The sequence below is a fragment of the Ranitomeya imitator genome, chromosome 8 (assembly GCF_032444005.1).
Source record: "Ranitomeya imitator isolate aRanImi1 chromosome 8, aRanImi1.pri, whole genome shotgun sequence".
Taxonomy (NCBI): Eukaryota; Metazoa; Chordata; class Amphibia; order Anura; family Dendrobatidae; genus Ranitomeya; species Ranitomeya imitator.
The window spans coordinates 106,642,064-106,664,656 of record NC_091289.1 but is presented as its reverse complement, the minus strand read 5'-3'; the positions used below and the strand labels follow the sequence as shown (position 1 = coordinate 106,664,656).

Sequence of the window (22,593 nt, the reverse complement as noted above, 5' to 3'; positions counted from 1 at the left end):
GCCCAACTCCTCGAGGGCAAATTGCTCCAGTTGTCTCGTGTTTGAAGGTTGCCTTTTCCAGATGACATGTTTCAGCTCTTCCAAAGATGCTCAGTAGGATTTAGGTCTGGGCTCATAGAAGGCCACTTCAGAATCGTCCAATGTTTTCCTCTTAGCCATTCTTGGGTGTTTTTAGCTGTGTGTTTTGGGTCATTATCCTGTTGCAAGACCCATGACCTGAGACTGAGACCAAGCTTTCTGATACTGGGCAGCACATTTCTCTCTAGAATCCTTTGATAGTCTTGAGATTTCATTGTACTTTGCACAAATTCACGACACCCTGTGTGAGATGCAGTAAAGAAGACTCAGAATATAATAAAGCCTCCTCCATGTTTCACAGTAGGGACAGTGTTCTTTTCTTGATATGCTTAATTTTTACTTCTGTGAACATAGAGCTGATGTGCCTTGGCAAAAAGTTCAATTTTTGTCTCATATTTCCATAGGACATTCTACCAGAAGCTTTGTGGCTTGTTAACATTTAGTTTGGCAAATTCCAGTCTGGCTTTTTAATGATTTTTTTCAACAATGATGTCCTCCTTGGTCGTCTCCCATGAAGTCCACTTTGGCTCATACAACAACGGATGGTGCAATCTGACACTGATGTTCCTTAAGCTTGAAGTTCACCTTTAATCTCTTTAGAAGTTTTAATAGAATGTTACCATTCGTATTCTCCGTCTCTGTGATTTGTCATCAATTTTCCTCCTGCTGCCACATCCATGGAGGTTGGCTACAGTCCCATGGCTCTTAAATTTCTGAATAATATGTGCAACTGTAGTCACAGGAACATCAAGCTTCTCGGAGATGGTCATATAACTTTTACCTTTAACATGTTTATCTATAATTTTCTTTCTAATCTCCTGAGACAACTCTTTTCTTTGCTTCCTCTGGTCCATGTTGAGTGTGATACACACCATGTCACCAAACAGCACAGTGAGTATCTGTAGCTGTAGGTTTGTAGACACCTGTGATGCTAGTTAGTGGACACACCTTGATTTAAAGGGCCACTGTCACCCCCTCCAGCCGTTATAAACTAAAAGAGCCACCTTGTGCAGCAGTAATGCTGCATTCTAACAAGGTGGCTCTTTTAGTTTTTGTTTCTGTTATTCCCACAATAAATGTATTTATAATTCTGCTGAAATACTTGTCTTTGTCCATGGAGGCGGGACTGAAGCCTCCTCTTAGAAGCGCCCAACTGCCGTCAGTCATCTCTTGTGTAGATTTTCGCCGCCCCCTCAGCGCTGTTATTGTGTGAATTCCAGCGCCTGCGCTCCGCTCTTCTGCCTTGCGCAGGCGCATAGAGCATTTGCCGTCCTAGCGCTGGTGCCGGGTTCCGTTCTGCACCTGTGCAGGCAGTGCGGCCACCCTGTTACTGAATCCCCGCCCCGCACTGTGTTATGCATTATGCACAGTGCGGGGCTGGGATTCCTGGGCATGCGCACTGCACTTCTCAGACGCTCCCCAGGTCCCCCGCCTTTCAGAGATGACTGACGGCAGTTGGGCGCTTCTAAGAGGAGGCTTCAGTCCCGCCTCCATGGACAAAGACAGGTATTTCAGCAGAATTATAAATACATTTATTGTGGGAATAACAGAAACAAAAACTAAAAGAGCCACCTTGTTAGAATGCAGCATTACTGCTGCACAAGGTGGCTCTTTTAGTTTATAACAGCTGGAAGGGGTGACAGTGGCCCTCTAATGTCCCTTTTGTCACATTATTTTCAGGGGTACCATCATTTCTGTCCAGGCCTATTTCGTGAGTTACATTTTTAAAAACTTTTGTGGAAGCATGGTTGAAAAACAATGTCTGACTTTCATTTGTTCATTTGTTCATTTTGTATTTATTATTACTTTTGTCAGATTCAAGTTATTTCTGTAACCATTGTGGGTTTTTCTGTCATTAAACGAGGGGTACCAACAATTTTGACCACGTGTATATGCCTGTGACATTGAGAAGAGCCTCTTCTGGAATTATCACAGTGAGGCTGTTCACATATTTTGTGCTGCTATCTTTCATAAGCTGCTGATGATTATAACGAATATCCTATATATGCTATTAATAGTCTCTGAATTATCCGTGTTGCAAAATTGATATAGGTGAAAAAAAATTGATGTACGAAGGGCATCTAATGTTCAGTGAATGTTAGGAGACAGTTTGAGCAAGGGGATTTCCCAGAGGATTCACACACATTTGTGTGATGAGACAGACGAGGTAGAGGGGGTAAATGTGTGACAAGACAGTATTGGGGAATGTATGAAGGGTTAGTAAGGGGGGAATGTGAAGGAACGGTATAAGAGTAGACATGTGGGGTGACTGGGACAATATAGAGACTGGGTAGTGTGGGGGCAATATAGAGAGAGGGCAGCAAGAAGGACAGTGTAAGGGCACAGTCTGGAAGAGAGAGGAGTGTGAGGAGCACAGTATACAATGGTTTGCAAAAAAATTCTACTCCCTTTGCTTTTTTCCTATTTTGTTGCATTACAACGTGTTTAAAAGTTTTTGTAATCTGATTTGTGTGTGATGCATCAGCAATAAGTTGTTTAAGTTGGTGAAGTCAAGTGAAAAATATAGGCATAAATTATATTTAACGGATCAAATAACTAAAAATTGGCACCCCAAATTTCCAGTGCATGTAATTACCTTCATAAGACACCTGCTTAGTGAAAGTAAGTCCACTTTTGTGCACATGGCCTTCATGAAAGACTTGGCCGAAAATGCGATGTCTTTCACATTATTTTTTTAAAAAAACATGTTAACTAAGTACCATATATTATTTCCATGCACTATGCTGTTTATTTATTTATTGCAGGGTATTTAATCATTATGTTTCTGTCTTTTTCTGTTTAATGGCTAGTGTGAACGTGCGCTTACAGGCCTTATGCACACACCAGTTTATATCCAAGTTCATAACTTTTGTTTTTTTTTCTGTCTGTTTGCATTATGTGCATATAAAGATGTGGCCTGCCTTTCCTTTGAGCTGGGCATTATTGATGTGGTCTCCCTTAGCTATGGGTCCACTAGTTGGGCCCAGTCTGTCTCAATCCTTATCTACATGTGTGGCGCCCCAGGGTCCTGGTCGTCACAGTGGTATTACTTTCCTGTTGGGGAGAGTGATGCTTCGTTTTGAGGCAAGAAAAGATAACTGCATCCAGGTATCACAAACATGCAACGCATTTCACACTCCAGGCCACCAGGGGGAGCTTCTGCACCTATTTATTAGGTCACTCCCCATATATATATATAACTGGTAGTCTGTAGGGAAAGTTAGTCCCTATGGTATTTTGGGTTTTTTATGGTTTTGTCCTATCCTATATGGGGGACAGAGAGAGCAAAACACCACATCTGTGAGACCATTATGTGAAGCCATAGGCAGTAAGGGACTACACCACCGCAGCGCAAGGGAAAGCTACTGATTTAACGGGGGGGGGGGGGGGGAGTGTGGCGCCCCGGGTTCCTATTCGTCACAGTGGTATTGCTTTCCTCTCGAGGAGAGTGATACTTTGTTTGGAGGCAAGAAAGGATAACTGCACCCAGGTATCACAAACATGCAACACATTTCACACTCCAGGCCACCAGGGGGAGCTTCTGCTCCTATTTATTAGGTCACTCCCCATATATATATAACTGGCAGTCTGTAGGGAAAATTAGTTAGTTGCTGGCTGAGCTCAGCTCAGTTAGTTCCAGATCAGAGTCTGAGGAGGACAGAAGGTTAACGGAGCTCTGCATGCCCTCAGAGCTGCAGCTCCCGGAAAGAGACTCTGAAAGGCCGAATTGTATTGCAGCAAGCGTGAAGGAAGTCGAAGCAAAGGAGAGGATACCAGAAGGGGACCAGTCCTGCTTAGGCTGTCTCCTTCTGAGGCGCAAAATCCTGGTAGCTGGAACACCGAGGGAGTAAGGACCTCTATGCCTTATGTCAGAGACCGGCATGGACAGCTAATTGCAGGTTACCTGTCCGCACCTACACCCAGGAGGCACGATGACAACTACAGAGTCGGGTTATCTAAGGGACCTTATAAACAGGCTCAAGTCACCAGTCATACGGGTTTTGTCCTATCCTATATGGGGGACAGAGTGAGCAAAACACCTCATCTATGAGACCCTTATGTGAAGCCACCGCAGCGCTAGGGAAGGCTACTGATTTCCACCTGGACAAGGGAACTCTGGACTTGCCTCCGAACCGGTCAGTCTCTGCCTGCCCTGTGGTCTGGTGCCCTGGACTGTGGATGCTGAAGTCTTCAGTAAAGGTAAAGAGACTGCAAACCTGTGTCCTCGTTCTTCACTGCGCCTCTCACCATTCTACCATCTATACACTGGGAAGCCCTGGAGATATACTTCACCTGTGGGAAGGTATACCATCTAGCTGCCATAACATCACCCCAGCGGACCCCTTAAAGCAGCGTCAGTCACCCTGACCGAATACCACAGTTGGTGTCACGAGCATAAACTTTATCCCTTTAAAGACCTTTCCCTTTTATACGGACGTCCCAGGGCCATGGACCAGGTCAGCCACCGTGACACCCCCCCTTTGAGCCGACCGGACCCGGTACCGAGTAACCCCTTGCCCCACTCCACATGCATGTCACTTAACAAACGGTAAGGTTTTTAATATTGGAGTTAGGAAAGTCCAATTACAGTCACTGTGACGAGGTTGAGCAAAAAACACGTTAACTAAGTACCATATATTATTTTCATGAACTATTCTGTTTATTTACTACAGGATATTTAATCATTATATTTCTGTCTTTGTTTTTTTCTGCATCAGCAATAATTAAGTTGGTGAAGTGAAAAAATATACAGTGTGGTAAATAAGTAATTGATCCCTTGCTGATTTTGTAAGTTTGCCCACTGACAAAGACATCAACAGTCTATAATTTTAAGGGTAGGTTAATTTTAACATTGAGAGAAATAATATCAAAAATAAAATCCATAAAATCACATTGTATAAATTATATAAAGTCCTATCCACAGACTCAATCAGTCAGTCTCTAACCTCTACAACATGGGCAAGACCAAAGAGCTTTATAAGGATGTCAGGGACAAGATCATAGACATGCACAAAGCTGGAAAGGGCTGCAAAACATTAAGTAAGACGCTGGGCGAGAAGGAGACAACTGTTGGTGCAATAGTAAGAAAATGGAAGAAATACAAAAATAACTGTCAATCGACATCGATCTGGGACACCATGCAAAATTTCACCTCATAGGGTATCTTTGATCATGAGGAAGGTGAGAGATCAGCCTAAAACTACACAGGGGGGACTTGTTAATAATCTCAAGGCAGTTGGGGCCACAGTCACCAAGAAAACCATTGGTAACACATTATGCCGTAAAAGGTTCAAAATCCTGCAATGCCCGCACGGTCCCACCTGCTCAAGAAGGCACATGTGCAGGTTCATCTGAAGTTTGCCAATGAACACATGGATGATTCTGTGAGTGATTGGGAGAAGGTGCTGTGGTCAAATGAGACAAAAATTTAGGTCTTTGGCATTAACTCAAGTCGCCATGTTTTGGAGGAAGAGAAATGCTGCCTATCACCCAAAGAACACCATTACCACTGTCAAGCATGGAGGTGGAAACATTATGTTGTGGGCGTGTTTCTCTGCTAAGGGCACAGGACTACTTCACTTTATGAATGGGAGAATGGATGGAGTCATGTATCCTGGAGCAGAACAATATTGTATCATACAATTATTAGGTTCTGTAGAAGGACGTAGATCTGGGTATTTATTATGATAGAATATAGGCTGAACTGGATGGACAAATGTCTTTTTTCGGCCTTACTAACTATGTTACTATGTTACTATGTAAAATCCTGAATGACAATCTCCTTCCCTCCGGCCAGGATATTAAAAATGGGTCGTGGCTGGGTCTTCCAGCAAGACAATGACCCAAAACATACAGCCAAGGCAACAAAGGAGTGGCTCAAAAAGAAGCACATTAAGGTCATGGAGTGGCCTAGCCAGTCTCCAGACCTTAATTCCATAGAAAACCTATGGAGGGAGTTGAAGCTCCGAATTGCCAAGCAACAGCCTCAAAATCTTAATGATTTCGAAATTATCTGCAAAGAGGAGTGGACCAAAATTCCTCCTGACATGTACGCAAACCTCATCATCGTTTTCCTTTACTTAGCTGCTTTTAGGACTATTAGATGTGTATCCACCAGTCTTCTGCACAACACAACTGATGGACCCAACCCTATTTATAAGGCAAGAAATCCCACTTATTAAACCTGATAGGGCACACCTGTGAAGTGAAAACCATTCTCGGTGACTGCCTCTTGAACCCCATCAAGAGAATGCCAAGAGTGTGCTAAGCAGTCATTAAAGCAAAAGGTGGCTACTTTGAAGAACCTAGAATATAAAACACATTTTCAGTTGTTTCACACTTTTTTGTTAAGTATATAATTCTACATGTGTTAATTCATAGTTCTGATGCCTTCAGTGTGAATGTACAATTTTCATAGTAATGAAAATACAGAAAAATCTTTAAATGAGAAGGTGTGTCCAAAACTTTTGGTCTGTACTGTATATTCACCCCAAATTTCTGGTACATGCAATTACCTTCATAAGTCACCTGCTTAGTGAAAGAAAGTCCACCTTTGTGCACATGGCCTTTATGGAGTAGTGAGCATAAAAAAAGCCTTTACTTACCCACAAAATTAGTAAGGCTTGTTTTGAGTTTGGCAAAAGACATGTCGAAGACTCCACAAATGTATGCAGGAACATTCTGTTGTCAGACGAGACCAAAATTGATCTTTTTGGCCATGAAGGTAAACACTATGTCTTGCGCCAAATCAACACATCTCATCACCCCAAGAACACCATCCTCACAGTGAAGCATGGTGGTGGCAGCATCATGCAGTGGGGATGTTTTTCAGCTGCAGAGACAGGAAAATGGTCAGTGTCTAAAGGAAGACGGATGGTAGGCAATATAGGGGTATTGTGGTCAGACTTGAAGATTGCTGTTTTCCAGAGGAAACCATCTAACTTGAAGAAGCTGGCAAGATGTGGAAAGCTCATAGAAACGTATCCAAAGCGACTTGCAGCTGTAATTACTGCACAATGTGGATCTTCAAAATACTGACTTTAGGGGGTGAATATTTATGCACATTGAAGTTTTCAGTTATGTACTATTGGTTGCTTAATTTACAATGAAAAAAACAAATGTTTACAGTTGTAGGCATGTTCTTTATACAAACTGATGCAAAACCTCAAAGAACAGTACAATTCTAGGTTGTGAGGTTGCAAAACACCAAAAATGCCATGGGTTCAATACTTTTGCAAGCCACCGTAGGGGGGACACAGTGTGAGGGTACAGTGTGGAAAGAAGAGGGTAGTAGGGAGACCGTGTACTGTAAGAGGGACAGTGTGGGAGTCACATTTTGTGCAGGGAGTATTTTTCTTCAGGAGTATTATAATAACACTTATTTTTAAGGGCACTGTGTCAGGATGAGCTGCAGAAGACCAGAGAAGATTGAAGTCTGCAGAGTCGAGCTATGGATGTGAAAAGACATCACGGCGTGTGGACAAGATGGAGAAGAAAAGAAAGAAGAAAAGATGTCACGTATAAGGTACCTGGATTTCAATGTTTATTTGGGATACTCACTACGACTTATCAGTGCTGTGGTTCCTGTATATTCCACAGTCTGATGATGGGTGTTAACAATGCCCAGTATCTCCGTACCGTTGTTAAGAACATAATGTAAGTTCTACTGTGAAAAGATATCCGTCATTCCATGAGTGGACTAAAGTCTTCAACTTTATCTCAGGAATATAAATATAGACATGCCAGCTCAGTCAACAAAACCAGTGCAATTTGACCTGAAGATCTTAATAGTGATTAGCCATAACTAACCATGGTTAACACCTTTTGGGCAAAATGGGTTGGTTTTGCTGATTGAGCTGTCCTGTCTATATTTATGTTCATGAAAAATATTGGAAGATTTTATTCCACCTAAAGAGTGCGGGATATCTTCTCGTTAATGTCTGACAAGCTCATGTGTGCGTGCACCTATAGGAGGATTATACTGAAAAACTGGTGAGCTGGAATCCCCGTTACAGGTTCATGCAGTACAGTTGTATATAGGACTGACGTGACATTACATTGATCACTGTACTAAGCTTGGAGCTATATTCATGTTCTGTGGTTCTGGTGATGTATTTCTGTACTGTTGGTGGCTCTGATTATATATTCTTGTACTGAGGGTATTTCTCGTGATGTCTTGCTGTAATTAGGGGGGTTCTGGTGATGTATTCATAAATTCTTGGTGGCTTAGTGTTATATTCATGTAGCTATTGTGGTTCTGGTGATGTATTCTTGTACTGTTATCCTGTACACATTTCACAATCAATAACTTGTCAGATGATACACGTGATACATATATAACGAAGATCCAAGGAATGAAGAAAAATAAAGTGGCACTCACCCAATATTGCTGTATGAAAAATGTCCTTTATTCAGAGTATACACTCACAGACATCAGGTGGAGAGGCGGCTTGGTAGGAAGGGAGGTGCAAGAGAAGGCAAGAGGACGACGGCCGTTTCGCGCCTGCGCGCTTCAACGGGTCCAGGACATTTTTCATACAGCAATATTGGGTGAGTGCCACTTTATTTTTTCTTCATTCCTTGGATCTTCATTGCTTTTTTGTTGAGCACCACCCTAATGCTTTTGTGTTGTGAATTCTGTGGCTGAATTCACTCCTGTGGTCACAAGTGGTACTGCAGCTTCTGAGCTTCCTCCCTCAGGTGTTCTGGTGAGCTCGTTAACTGCTTCATTACTTAACTCCGCCTGATGCTGCTATCCTTGCTCCTTGTCAATGTTTCAGTGTTGGATCTGAGCTTCTCCTGATTGTTCCTGTGACCTGCTGCTCTGTATAGCTAAGTGCTTTTTGCTTTTTTGTTGCTTTTTTTCTGTCCAGCTTGTCTTTTGTTTTGCTGGAAGCTCTGAGACGCAAAGGGTGTACCGCCGTGCCGTTAGTTCGGCACGGTGGGTTTTTTTTGCCCCCTTTGCGTGGTTTTGCTTTAGGGTTTTTTGTAGACTGCAAAGTTCGCTTTACTGTCCTCGCTCTGTCCTAGAATATCGGGCCCCACTTTGCTGAATCTATTTCATCCCTACGTTTTGTCTTTTCATCTTACTCACAGTCATTATATGTGGGGGGCTGCCTTTTCCTTTGGGGAATTTCTCTGGGGCAAGTCAGGCCTATTTTTCTATCTTCAGGCTAGCTAGTTTCTTAGGCTGTGCCGAGTTGCCTAGGTAGTTGTTAGGCGCAATCCACAGCCGCTTTTAGTTGTGTTTAGGATAGGATCAGGTGTGCAGTCTACAGAGTTTCCATGTCTCAGAGCTCGTTCTTGTATTTTTGGGTATTTGTCAGATCACTGTGTGCGCTCTGATCGCTAAGCACACTGTGTTTCTGGATTGCCTTCATAACACCTGTCATTAGCAAACATAACAGTACAAGGAGCCAAACTAATGATTCTCAATAGAGGGAAAGAAAAAGTTCTGACATCATTTTTTTTTTTTTTTTCTGCTCTGTGTTCACTTTTTTTTTTTCCCCTAGACATTTGGGTGATTCTGGACACAGGTGTGGACATGGATATTCAGGGTCTGTGCTCTTCAATGGATAATCTCGTTATAAATGTACAAAAAATTCAAGATACTATTGATCAGAAATCTATGTTAGAACCAAGAATTCCTATTCCTGATTTGTTTTTTGGAGATAGAACTAAATTTCTAAGTTTCAAAAATAATTGTAAGCTGTTTCTGGCCTTGAAACCTCATTCTTCTGGTAATCCTATTCAACAGGTTTTGATTATTATTTCTTTTTTGCGCGGCGACCCTCAAGACTGGGCATTTTCTCTTGCGCCAGGAGACCCTGCATTGAGTAGTGTCGATGCGTTTTTCCTGGCACTCGGATTGCTGTACGATGAGCCTAATTCAGTGGATCAGGCTGAGAAAAATTTGCTGGCTTTGTGCCAGGGTCAGGATGATATAGAAGTATATTGTCAGAAATTTAGGAAATGGTCAGTACTCACTCAGTGGAATGAATCTGCGCTGGCAGCTTTGTTCAGAAAGGGTCTCTCTGAGGCTCTTAAGGATGTCATGGTGGGATTTCCTATGCCTGCTGGTTTGAATGAGTCTATGTCTTTGGCCATTCAGATCGGTCGACGCTTGTGCGAGCGTAAATCTGTGCACCATTTGGCGGTACTGCCTGAGGTTAAACCTGAGCCTATGCAGTGCGATAGGACTATGACTAGAGTTGAACGGCAGGAATACAGACGTCTGAATGGTCTGTGTTTCTACTGTGGTGATTCCACTCATGCTATTTCTGATTGTCCTAAGCGCACTAAGCGGTCCGCTAGGTCTGCCGTCATTGGTACTGTACAGTCCAAATTCCTTCTGTCCATTACCTTGATATGCTCTTTGTCGTCGTTTTCTGTCATGGCGTTTGTGGATTCGGGCGCTGCCCTGAATCTGATGGATTTGGATTATGCTAAACGTTGTGGGTTTTTCTTGGAGCCTTTGCGGTGTCCTATTCCATTGAGAGGAATTGATGCTACACCTTTGGCCAAGAATAAACCTCAATACTGGGCCCAGCTGACCATGTGCATGGCTCCTGCACATCAGGAAGTTATTCGCTTTCTGGTGTTGCATAATCTGCATGATGTGGTCGTGTTGGGGTTGCTATGGCTACAAACCCATAATCCAGTATTGGATTGGAATTCCATGTCGGTATCCAGCTGGGGTTGTCAGGGGGTACATGGTGATGTTCCATTTTTGTCGATTTCGTCATCCACCCCTTCTGAGGTCCCAGAGTTCTTGTCTGATTATCAGGATGTATTTGAAGAGCCCAAGTCCGATGCTCTACCTCCGCATAGGGATTGTGATTGTGCTATCAATTTGATTCCTGGTAGTAAATTCCCTAAAGGTCGATTATTTAATTTATCCGTGCCTGAACACGCCGCTATGCGCAGTTATGTGAAGGAATCCCTGGAGAAGGGACATATTCGCCCATCGTCATCACCACTGGGAGCAGGGTTCTTCTTTGTAGCCAAGAAGGATGGTTCGCTGAGACCGTGTATTGATTACCGCCTTCTTAATAAGATCACTGTTAAATTTCAGTATCCCTTGCCATTGTTATCTGACTTGTTTGCTCGGATTAAGGGGGCTAGTTGGTTCACTAAGATAGATCTTCGTGGTGCGTATAATCTGGTGAGAATCAGGCAAGGAGATGAATGGAAAACTGCATTCAATACGCCCGAGGGTCATTTTGAGTATCTAGTGATGCCGTTCGGACTTGCCAATGCTCCATCTGTGTTTCAGTCTTTTATGCATGACATCTTCCGTGAGTATCTGGATAAATTCCTGATTGTTTACTTGGATGACATTTTGATCTTCTCAGATGATTGGGAGTCTCATGTGAAGCAGGTCAGAATGGTTTTTCAGGTCCTGCGTGCTAACTCTTTGTTTGTGAAGGGATCAAAGTGTCTCTTCGGTGTGCAGAAAGTTTCATTTTTGGGGTTCATCTTTACCCCTTCTACTATCGAGATGGATCCAGTTAAGGTCCAAGCCATCCAGGATTGGATTCAGCCGACATCTCTGAAAAGTCTGCAAAAGTTCCTGGGCTTTGCTAATTTTTATCGTCGCTTCATCTGTAATTTTTCTAGCATTGCCAAACCATTGACCGATTTGACCAAGAAGGGTGCTGATTTGGTTAATTGGTCTTCTGCTGCTGTGGAAGCTTTTCAGGAGTTGAAGCGTCGTTTTTGTTCTGCCCCTGTGTTGTGTCAGCCAGATGTTTCTCTTCCATTCCAGGTCGAGGTTGATGCTTCTGAGATTGGAGCAGGGGCGGTTTTGTCACAGAGAGGTTCTGATTGCTCAGTGATGAAACCATGTGCTTTCTTTTCCAGGAAGTTTTCGCCCGCTGAGCGTAATTATGATGTGGGCAATCGAGAGTTGCTGGCCATGAAGTGGGCATTCGAGGAGTGGCGTCATTGGCTTGAAGGAGCTAAGCATCGCGTGGTGGTATTGACTGATCATAAGAACTTGACTTATCTCGAGTCTGCCAAGCGCTTGAATCCTAGACAGGCCCGTTGGTCGTTATTTTTTGCCCGCTTCGACTTTGTGATTTCGTACCTTCCGGGCTCTAAAAATGTGAAGGCGGATGCTCTGTCTAGGAGTTTTGTGCCCGACTCTCCGGGTTTATCTGAGCCAGCGGGTATCCTCAAGGAAGGAGTCATTGTGTCTGCCATCTCCCCTGATTTGCGGCGGGTGCTGCAAAAATTTCAGGCGAATAAACCTGATCGTTGTCCAGCAGAGAAACTGTTCGTCCCTGATAGATGGACTAATAAACTTATCTCTGAACTTCATTGTTCGGTGTTGGCTGGTCATCCTGGAATCTTTGGTACCAGAGAGTTAGTGGCTAGATCCTTCTGGTGGCCATCTCTGTCACGGGATGTACGTACTTTTGTGCAGTCCTGTGGGATTTGTGCTAGGGCTAAGCCCTGCTGTTCTCGTGCCAGACACATATTTCGATGGATTTCATTTCTGACCTTCCCGTTTCTCAAAAGATGTCAGTCATTTGGGTGGTCTGTGATCGCTTTTCTAAAATGGTCCATCTGGTGCCCTTGGCTAAATTGCCTTCCTCCTCTGATTTGGTACCTTTGTTCTTTCAGCATGTGGTTCGGTTGCATGGCATTCCTGAGAATATTGTTTCTGACAGAGGTTCCCAGTTTGTTTCAAGGTTTTGGCGAGCCTTTTGTGGTAGGATGGGCATTGACCTATCCTTTTCCTCGGCTTTCCATCCTCAGACTAATGGCCAGACCGAACGAACCAATCAGACCTTGGAAACATATCTGAGATGTTTTGTTTCTGCAGACCAGGATGATTGGGTGTCCTTTTTGCCGTTGGCTGAGTTCGCCCTTAATATTCGGGCCAGCTCGGCTACCTTGGTTTCTCCATTTTTTTGCAATTCTGGGTTCCATCCTCGTTTCTCTTCAGGACAGGTTGAGTCTTCGGACTGTCCTGGTGTGGATTCTGTGGTGGATAGGTTGCAGCAGATCTGGACTCAGGTAGTGGACAATTTGATCTTGTCCCAGGAGAAAGCTCAACTTTTCGCTAATCGCAGATGCCGTGTGGGTCCCCGACTTCGTGTTGGGGATCTGGTTTGGTTATCTTCTCGTCATATTCCTATGAAGGTTTCCTCTCCTAAATTTAAACCTCGTTTTATTGGTCCGTATAGGATTTCTGAGGTTCTCAATCCTGTGTCTTTTCGTTTGACCCTCCCAGACTCCTTTTCCATACATAATGTATTCCATAGGTCGTTGTTGCGGAGATACGTGGCACCTATGGTTCCATCTGTTGAGCCTCCTGCCCCGGTTTTGGTGGAGGGGGAATTGGAGTATATAGTGGAGAAGATTTTGGATTCTCGTGTTTCTAGACGGAAACTCCAGTATCTGGTTAAATGGAAGGGTTATGCTCAGGAAGATAATTCCTGGGTTTTTGCCTCTGATGTTCATGCTTCCGATCTTGTTCGTGCCTTTCATGCGGCTCATCCTGGTCGGCCTGGGGGCTCTGGTGAGGGTTCGGTGACCCCTCCTCAAGGGGGGGGGTACTGTTGTGAATTCTGTGGCTGAATTCACTCCTGTGGTCACAAGTGGTACTGCAGCTTCTGAGCTTCCTCCCTCAGGTGTTCTGGTGAGCTCGTTAACTGCTTCATTACTTAACTCCGCCTGATGCTGCTATCCTTGCTCCTTGTCAATGTTTCAGTGTTGGATCTGAGCTTCTCCTGATTGTTCCTGTGACCTGCTGCTCTGTATAGCTAAGTGCTTTTTGCTTTTTTGTTGCTTTTTTTCTGTCCAGCTTGTCTTTTGTTTTGCTGGAAGCTCTGAGACGCAAAGGGTGTACCGCCGTGCCGTTAGTTCGGCACGGTGGGTTTTTTTTGCCCCCTTTGCGTGGTTTTGCTTTAGGGTTTTTTGTAGACTGCAAAGTTTGCTTTACTGTCCTCGCTCTGTCCTAGAATATCGGGCCCCACTTTGCTGAATCTATTTCATCCCTACGTTTTGTCTTTTCATCTTACTCACAGTCATTATATGTGGGGGGCTGCCTTTTCCTTTGGGGAATTTCTCTGGGGCAAGTCAGGCCTATTTTTCTATCTTCAGGCTAGCTAGTTTCTTAGGCTGTGCCGAGTTGCCTAGGTAGTTGTTAGGCGCAATCCACAGCCGCTTTTAGTTGTGTTTAGGATAGGATCAGGTGTGCAGTCTACAGAGTTTCCACGTCTCAGAGCTCGTTCTTGTATTTTTGGGTATTTGTCAGATCACTGTGTGCGCTCTGATCGCTAAGCACACTGTGTTTCTGGATTGCCTTCATAACACCTGTCATTAGCAAACATAACACTTTTGATTACCGCATGCCACAGTGGTTCTAAATTGAGTCTCCATTTTCCAGCGCTGTTTGTTTGACAGTCTAGGCATACCCCACGTTATACCATATTCGTGGATGAAACACTTGGTGCCATTCTGTCTTCACCTTTACATATATAACGAATATATAATGTGATGTCTGACAAGTTAAGGGCTAGTACTTATGTATTTACATTAGGAGCATTAATTCTGATATTCAGCACTGTAGCATGCCAAACCCTAAACACTTGTAATATACAACCCCTGGCAAAAATTATGGAATCACCGGCCTTGGAGGATGTTCATTCAGTTGTTCAGAACTCAAATGTTGTTCAGAACTCAATTCAGAACAAAAAATGTGGTAGTCAGTAATGGTTATTTTTTTAACCAAGCATAGGGAAAAAATTATGGAATCACTCAATTCTGAGGAAAAAATTATGGAATCATGGAAAACAAACAAAAAAACACAAACATCACTAGTATTTTGTTGCACCACCTCTGGCTTTTATAACAGCTTGCAGTCTCTGAAGCATGGACTTATTGAGTGTCAAACAGTACTCTTCATCAATCTGGCTCCAACTTTCTCTGATTGCTGTGGCCAGATCAGCTTTGCAGGATGGAGCCTTGTCATGGACCATTTTCTTAAAATTCCACCAAAGATTTTCAATTGGATTGAGATCCGGACTATTTGCAGGCCATGACATTCACCTTATGTGTCTTTTTTCACGGAATGTTTTCACAGTTTTTGCTCTATGGCAGGATGCATTATCATTTTGAAAAATGATTTCATCATCCCCAAACATTCTTTCAATTGATGGGATAAGAAAAGTGTCCAAAATATCAACATAAACTTGTGCATTTATTGAAGATGTAATGACAGCCATCTCCCCATTGCCTTTACTGACATGCAGCCCCATATCATCAATGACTGTGGAAATTTGCATGTTCTCTTCAGGCAGTCATCTTTATAAATCTTATTGGAACGGCACCAAACAAAAGTTCCAGTATCATCACCTTGCCCAATGCAGATTCGCGATTGATCACTGAATATGACTTTCATCCAATCATCCACAGTCCACGATTGCTTTTCCTTAGACCATTGTAACCTTGTTTTTTTCTGTTTAGGTGTTAATGTTGGCTTTTGTTTAGCTTTTCTGTATGTAAATCCCATTTCCTTTAGGCGGTTTATTACAGTTCAGTGACAGACGTTGACTCTAGTTTCTACCCATTTGTTCCTCGTTTGTTTTGTAGTGCATTTCCTGTTTTGGAGACATATTGCTTTAAGTTTCCGGTCTTGACGCTTTGATGTCTTCCTTGGTCTACCAGTATGTTTGCCTTTAACAACCTTCCCATGTTGTTTGTATTTGGTTTAGATTTCAGACACAGCTGACTGTGAACAACCAACATCTTTTGCAACATTGCGTGATGATTTACCCTCTTTTAAGAGTTTGATAATCCTCTCCTTTGTTTCAATTGACATCTCTCGTGTTGGAGCAATGATTCATGTCAGTCCACTTGGTGCAACAGCTCTCCAAGGTGTGATCACTCCTTTTTAGATGCAGACTAACGAGCAGATCTAATTTGATGCAGGTGTTATTTTTAGGTATGAAAATTTACAGGGTGATTCCATAATTTTTTCCTCAGAATTGAGTGATTCCATAATTTTTTCCCTATGCTTGGTTAAAAAAAGGAACCATTACTGACTACCACATTTTTTGTTCTTGATTTCTTTTAGTGTTTCTTAAAGCCAGAAAGTTGCCATTTGAAGTGACTTTAGTTTTGTGCCATGTCTGTGATCTGTTTTTTTTTTCTACAAAATTAAACAACTGAATGAACATCCTCCAGGAATGATTCCATAATTTTTGCCAAGGGTTGTACTCACTGTTAGCACTGTTCTTCTTGCTGGTTCCAGTTTTCATCATGTAACTCCACATATGGAAGGAGAAGATCCCGTGTAAAAAAAAACATCTACAAGGTATTAGAAGGACAGGACATACGAGTCTAAAGTAGTACAAACTTTGTTTTTAATAAAGATAATGATATGGAAAAATAATTACCAATAAATGTTTTGTACCACAAAAACCTGATTCAAACAATCGTTCATTATTTGATGATGGCTTCCCTATAAAGACGTGTGATTCAGGAAAGTAAACCTAGTGATTACCGCTGACTGCAGAGGGTCCTGTATTAAATAATTGGATTCTTGTGAACTATGTATTTCCATGAAATGGATTGTCCAATACTGGACAACCCCTTATTACTGGGCACAGGGAGATGAGAAAAATCTGTATATATAATTGTCTAAGGGGTACTTCTGTCTGTCTGTCTGCAACTTCCGTAATGGAAATCCCGCGTTGCTGATTGGTCTCACTAACTAGCTGCATGTCATGGCTGCCGCAACTAATCAGCGACGGGCACAGTCCGATTAGTCCCTCCCTACTCCCCTGCCGTCAGTGCCCGGCGCCCGCTCCATACTCCCCTGCCGTCAGTGCCCGGCGCCCGCTCCATACTCCCCTCTAGTCACCGCTCACTCAGGGTTAATGCCAGCGGTAACGGACCGCGCTATGCCGCGGGTAACGTTACCGCTGCTATTATCCCGGTGTGTCCCCAACTTTTTACTATTGATGCTGCCTATGCGGCATCAATAGTAAAAAGATCTAATGTTAAAAATAATTAAAAAAACCAAAAAACCTGCTATTCTCACCCTCCGTTGTCCGACGGTGCGCTCGCCCCTGCCACCATCTTCCGTTCCCAGAGATGCATTGCGAAATTACCCAGAAGACTTAGCGGTCTCGCGAGACCACTAAGTCTTCTGGGTAATTTCACAATGCATCCTGGGAACGGAAGATGGTGGCAGCCGCATGCATATTGCCAGAGCTTCGCTGGATCCCAGGGGGTGAGTATATAAATATTTTTTATTTTAATTATTTTTTTAACAGGGATATGGTGCCCACACTGCTGTATACTACGTGGGCTGTGTTAGATACCGCGTGGCTGCTATATACTACATAGGCAGTGTTATATACTATGTGGGCTGTGTTATGTACTGCGTGGGCTGTGCTATATATTATGTGGCCACTTATATACTGCGTGGGCAGTGTTATATACTACGTGGCTGCTATATACTGCGTGGGCTGTGCTATATATTACGTGGCCACTTATATACTACGTCGCCTGTGTTATATACTGCGTGGCTGCTATATACTGCGTGGGCTGTGTTATATAGTACGTGGACTGTGTTATATAGTACGTGGCTGTGTTATATACTGCATGCCCACTGTTATATATTGCGTGGCCTGTATTAACGTATCAGGTATTCTGCAATATTTATGTATATAGCAGCCACATAGTATATAGTACAGGCCACGTAGTATTTGCCTGCTATATACTACATGGCTCCTATATACTACGTGGCCTGTGCTATATACTATGTGGCTGCTATATACATAAATACATATTCTAGAATACCCGATGCGTTAGAATCGGGCCACCATCTAGTAAATTGATAATCTTCTTCAGAACTGTTACGTGTTACGGAACCACTCAGCATCCAGAATATGTTGTGCAGTTATATGTATGTATAATAGGTTCCATGTGAGATGCATGTCCCTAATGCATCAGCCCACAGGCTGGCCCCTGGGCAGAGGGGACACGATATTCCCCTTTTGTCCGCCCCCCACCTTTGTAATTCCCACAGTAAATATTGGCAGGCTGCGGCCACCTGCGGCTATTGCAATGTATGTCTGGCCTGCTGCTTTTCTATTGGCCTGCCCTCTGTATCTGTGTGATATATTCTGTGTCCTGTGAGTAAAGTGTCGTCAGACTGGAAATACATGGAGAAGCAGTGATCTTTTATATGCGCCCATGTAACCAAGCAATCCCAGCCAGCGTCCTTCATTCAGACTCCAGCCAAAGCAGAGTGGACCTCCTTAAACACGGGGTGGTACTGAAAGAGGTTCCCCAGCTTGGTAGAACCCGTTACAAGAACCATCAATGCTCCACAGCTGGGATAAACATCAGCAGGGGCGCAGTGTGAAACCTGCAGTGCATTTTGTGGAAGAAGCTATAGTTTTTTTTATATTACTCACTTCCCTGGGCTCATTAATAAAGCTTTGTTTACCAGTGGATAACCCTTTTAAACCTAGAGAAAAAGATTAAAATAAATTCCAATAGTATTATTATGATAATTGAGCCTTCTGTATTTCTTTTCCTAAACTATGTAATTTTGTGTTTTAGTTGATCGACCGCCTCTGGAAATATCGCGATATGTCCATGTGCCACCCAAGCAGCCGGACAAGTTGGGGTTTGATGAGGTGAGTTCTTCTTTATTACTGACAGTATTCCCTTTTTTTGTAACCAAGCACTAAAAATGGAAACCAAATTGTATGATCAACAAACTAAACAAGCTAGCCGTAATGTTTCTAAAAGGCTGAACTAAAGCTGGTGACACGGCAATTAATAGAACAATTTACATGCATTACTCAAGATGAGGCTAGCTTCACACCAGAGACTTGGGCTGATTATGCTAATTACGCTCGGATCACACTCAGCTGAGAGTTTGATCAGATTATGATCATAGTGTGACCCGATTTTCTTGGATGAAGAGAAGATGGGAAAATGTTTTTTTCCATCTTCCCTATTCTATCTGTCCGTGAAATTCAGACTGCACTTAGGTGTCATTGAAGTGCAGGCTGATGTTTCCCCAAACTTATTGACTTGCATGGCCAAGTGCAATTCAATAATCAGATCAAATTTGGGCATGCAGCAATTTTTTTCCTCGGGCTGACTTTTACGGTTGCATAGCCCCTTAGAATTGGTATCGTACATTGGTACGAGTGCGATCCGATGTTTTTCTCGGATCTCACTCTGACTGAAAATACTGTCATGACCCCTAAGAGTCTCCTATTACAGTCTAGTAGAGGACTGTCAGTTCCCTGACTTGCCTGTTTAGTGCATACTTTTATGCCCTATTAAATAAGGATTTTGGAGAATTTTTTTATTTCTCAACGCTCTGCTGTGTTTTTTCTTCTTGAAATACTTTATATAAATAAGTTACCAACTAGGTGTTTCAATTTCCCTTTCCAAATGTGTGGGCTTACACAGTCTGATAGGGCCAGCACTGAATGGACATTGTCACACTGTCTAGGGACACTGACCTGTTGCTGCGTGGTCAGTTCTCCTTCCTGCTAAGCTATTGCCCTTTCTTCTCTGCCCAAGTACTGATGGTTTATATTGTCTTTGTTTTCCTGTCTGGGTTTTCTCCCCTCCAGGTGTTTCTCATTTTCCTGTTTTGGTCTGCCCTTTCATATTCTGGGTGGTGTTTTATATGTTCACCATTCACTGCACTTCCTTGCTTGCTATACCTCTTGGTGGATGTGTGTTCAGGAGTTCCAGATACGGCAGTTAAGGGGCTTACCATGTTTGGTAAACTCCAGTTGTATTTCTGCAGTGAGTTTTTTTTTCCTTTCCTTCCTATCACCTTTTCCTTTTGCCACAGTTAGGTTCTGGGAGGTTATTTGTTCCTTTTATTTTGGTTCTTCATCATTTTCCTTCACTACCCAATATGAACATGATTTATATTCTCACTCAGGGTTATTGCATCTTACTTCACACTCTCTTCTTCCATTGTTTGCAGTGTGTTGCGGCCTTCCCTCTGGTTCCTCAGGAGGTACGAGGAACTCCTCAATGGTCTTTTAGGGAGCTAGGTCCATGGAGGTGTTTATAGTAGCATGGCCAGGGCCTTTCTAGTCTATACGGAGACCAATTGTGTGTAGGTGCTGTGCTTCCCTTTTTCCTTTATGTGTGTGTGTACATGTTCATAACTGACACCCAATATCTTTAGCACCCAGCTATCAATTCTATCATAAGTTCCTAGAAGGAATGACCGAGGAATAGTACAACACAAAGAACCAGGATTATTATAATTTGGGTAGTATAATTTTTCCTGAAAATGGACCTGTCAAAATAGCAAACATGTTTTTTTGTTACCTTACTTGTCATGTGGATATTGTAAGTTACTATGAGTATTACTTTTGCATTGGAAAGTGGGGTCCTATTACAGGGTGGGGAATGATCAAGTAGCTTCACCTCTATTAACAAGCACCGAGTGCTACCTTATATTCACTATTTGACGGGTTGTTTAATGTGGACTTTTAAATCTCTTCCTAGAGCTACTAAAAGTCTTCAGAGAGCTCCTTGTGATCACACAACAGGAATGGTTTAGATCATCAGAGGCGGTCACAGAAATTCAAGCACTCTGTCTGGATTAAAGGATAATTGCCATATAGCCATCTATTCTAAGTATCCCATTTTACAAGTTGCAATAATTAACCCCATGAAAAAATGGGTTACATAGTGATTTAGCAGTGTCAAAGGTCAAAGAAGCTGGAGGGGCAGCTTCAGGGTTAACTTTTAAAATTTGATAGAGGTAGTAGGTAATAAAACCATTCCAAGGATTCCAGGGCAGGAATGTAGGTCCACTAATTGAAGAGCTGCTAGTCACAGTCTTACACTAATTGGCCCCAGGTGTTTCCTGACTAAATTACAAGACTGAAAACTCAAGGCAGCTTTCTTCCTCCAGATCAAAAGATTCACAGTTTGATCATTTGTCTACATGCAGAAAACATTCAAGGCCTCAAGTTCCTAAGAGAAGCTTGTAGTTTCACTGTTATACTGCAGAGAGATGGAGTTTTTTCTTTTACTTGTCCGAATGGAGCATCTAGCACCATGTAACAGTTCATGAACACCATTTGGGGAGGTCCTCATACTACACAGCTGACTTAGCTGCCCTTTTGTTTACTTCTCATAAAAACACTGTGATCTCAATGGGTCACAATTTTGACTTTAGAAGGTAAGACAGGGAATCACTTGCAGTGGCCTTTAGACCACTGGGACCCAAAGCATTCCCAAGATCTTTTAAATTCTGAGAATAGGGCTTTGCAGCCTTATATTGAATGGAGCAGAGGTGCACATTCCTGGCCTCAGATCCTTTATCAATGGGACTGCCAGAGAAAGTCCAATACTGTGCACAGTTTTCTCCTATGGACAAAGTCTGATGTATAAAGAATTGAGCAGAGGCCGAGCATGCGCACCTTCGCTCCATTCAAGACGGTGCAGCCGAATACTTTTCTCAGGGACTAAACGCCCCAATCTCAGGATAGCTGGGGTCTCAGTGGTCAGAACTCCCCAGCAATCGGCAGGCATTCCCTATTATATGGAAAGGGAATAACTTGGTCCTTTTTTGAGGGGAAAGGGAGGTTGGGGTGAATTGGTCTTAGTAATAGAGCTTGCCCAGCAATATTCATAAAGGCCCCAATACACAAATGAAATGAAATAGTCAAATGATCATGGCACCAAAAGACATGTTGGACTATGGTGATTTTTTAGGGATAAATCTGGAAGCTAATGCAGATTGTTGGATTTAATTTTTAACACTGTCAATCAATCATTTAATCAAATCTGTAGATGATCATTTTAGATTGTCAAAATCAGCCATTTTAATGGATTTTACCTGACCCCAGATTGCTTGCTGCAGGGCCTATTCGGGCACTCATCATTCTCTTATCCCATGTGGGGCTTAGGAAAAGCATTGCTACAAAGTCCTCTCTCTCTCTGTTGCATTTGGCACAACAGGCTGTTCATTAATCAATCTCTAGAGAATTGATTAAAGTGATATTCCCTTCTTAATAAATGGTTATTGTGTTTGTGACATGATCTAACCTGGTGATTTAGATTTTCTAAGCCGTGGGACAGGTTGTGCATCACAGACCAAAGATGATAGCAGAGGGGGCAAGGTTTGCCACACACCACGTGGCTCAATGAGTACCAGGACAGGAGGGCATGCAGAAAACACCAGAAGACACACAGCCAGGAATGTGGATGTACACAGTCCAGGACACTTAGCAAACAAATGGTTAATGGCAGAGTTGTATGCTATCAGGAGGTAGATGGTCAATGAGAACGATATAGACAATCAGCAAACTGCAGGCAGAAGTGATGTACAGGCAACTAAATACTTGCTTGCATAGATGTTGTAGTGCAGCTGTGTCCTCACAGTGCAGTGATGAGGCAGTGAAACAGGAAAGTTCAAAGTAAACTCAGTTTTAATGTCTAATCTTACAAACAAAACAAAATGGTATCCTACGGATTGCAGCCAGGAAACAA

At 42.9% G+C, this 22,593-nt stretch overlaps 1 protein-coding gene across 1 annotated transcript in view; it reads left to right on the top strand.

Annotated features, from left to right (window-relative positions):
* The window catches only part of COLGALT2 (collagen beta(1-O)galactosyltransferase 2), a 328,242-nt gene that overhangs the window by 256,101 nt on the left and 49,548 nt on the right, over positions 1 to 22,593 (top strand). The window contains exon 7 of the mRNA XM_069737258.1: positions 18,667 to 18,743. Within this exon, the coding sequence (XP_069593359.1) occupies positions 18,667 to 18,743 (77 nt within the window). The remainder of the gene's footprint in view (positions 1 to 18,666; positions 18,744 to 22,593) is intronic.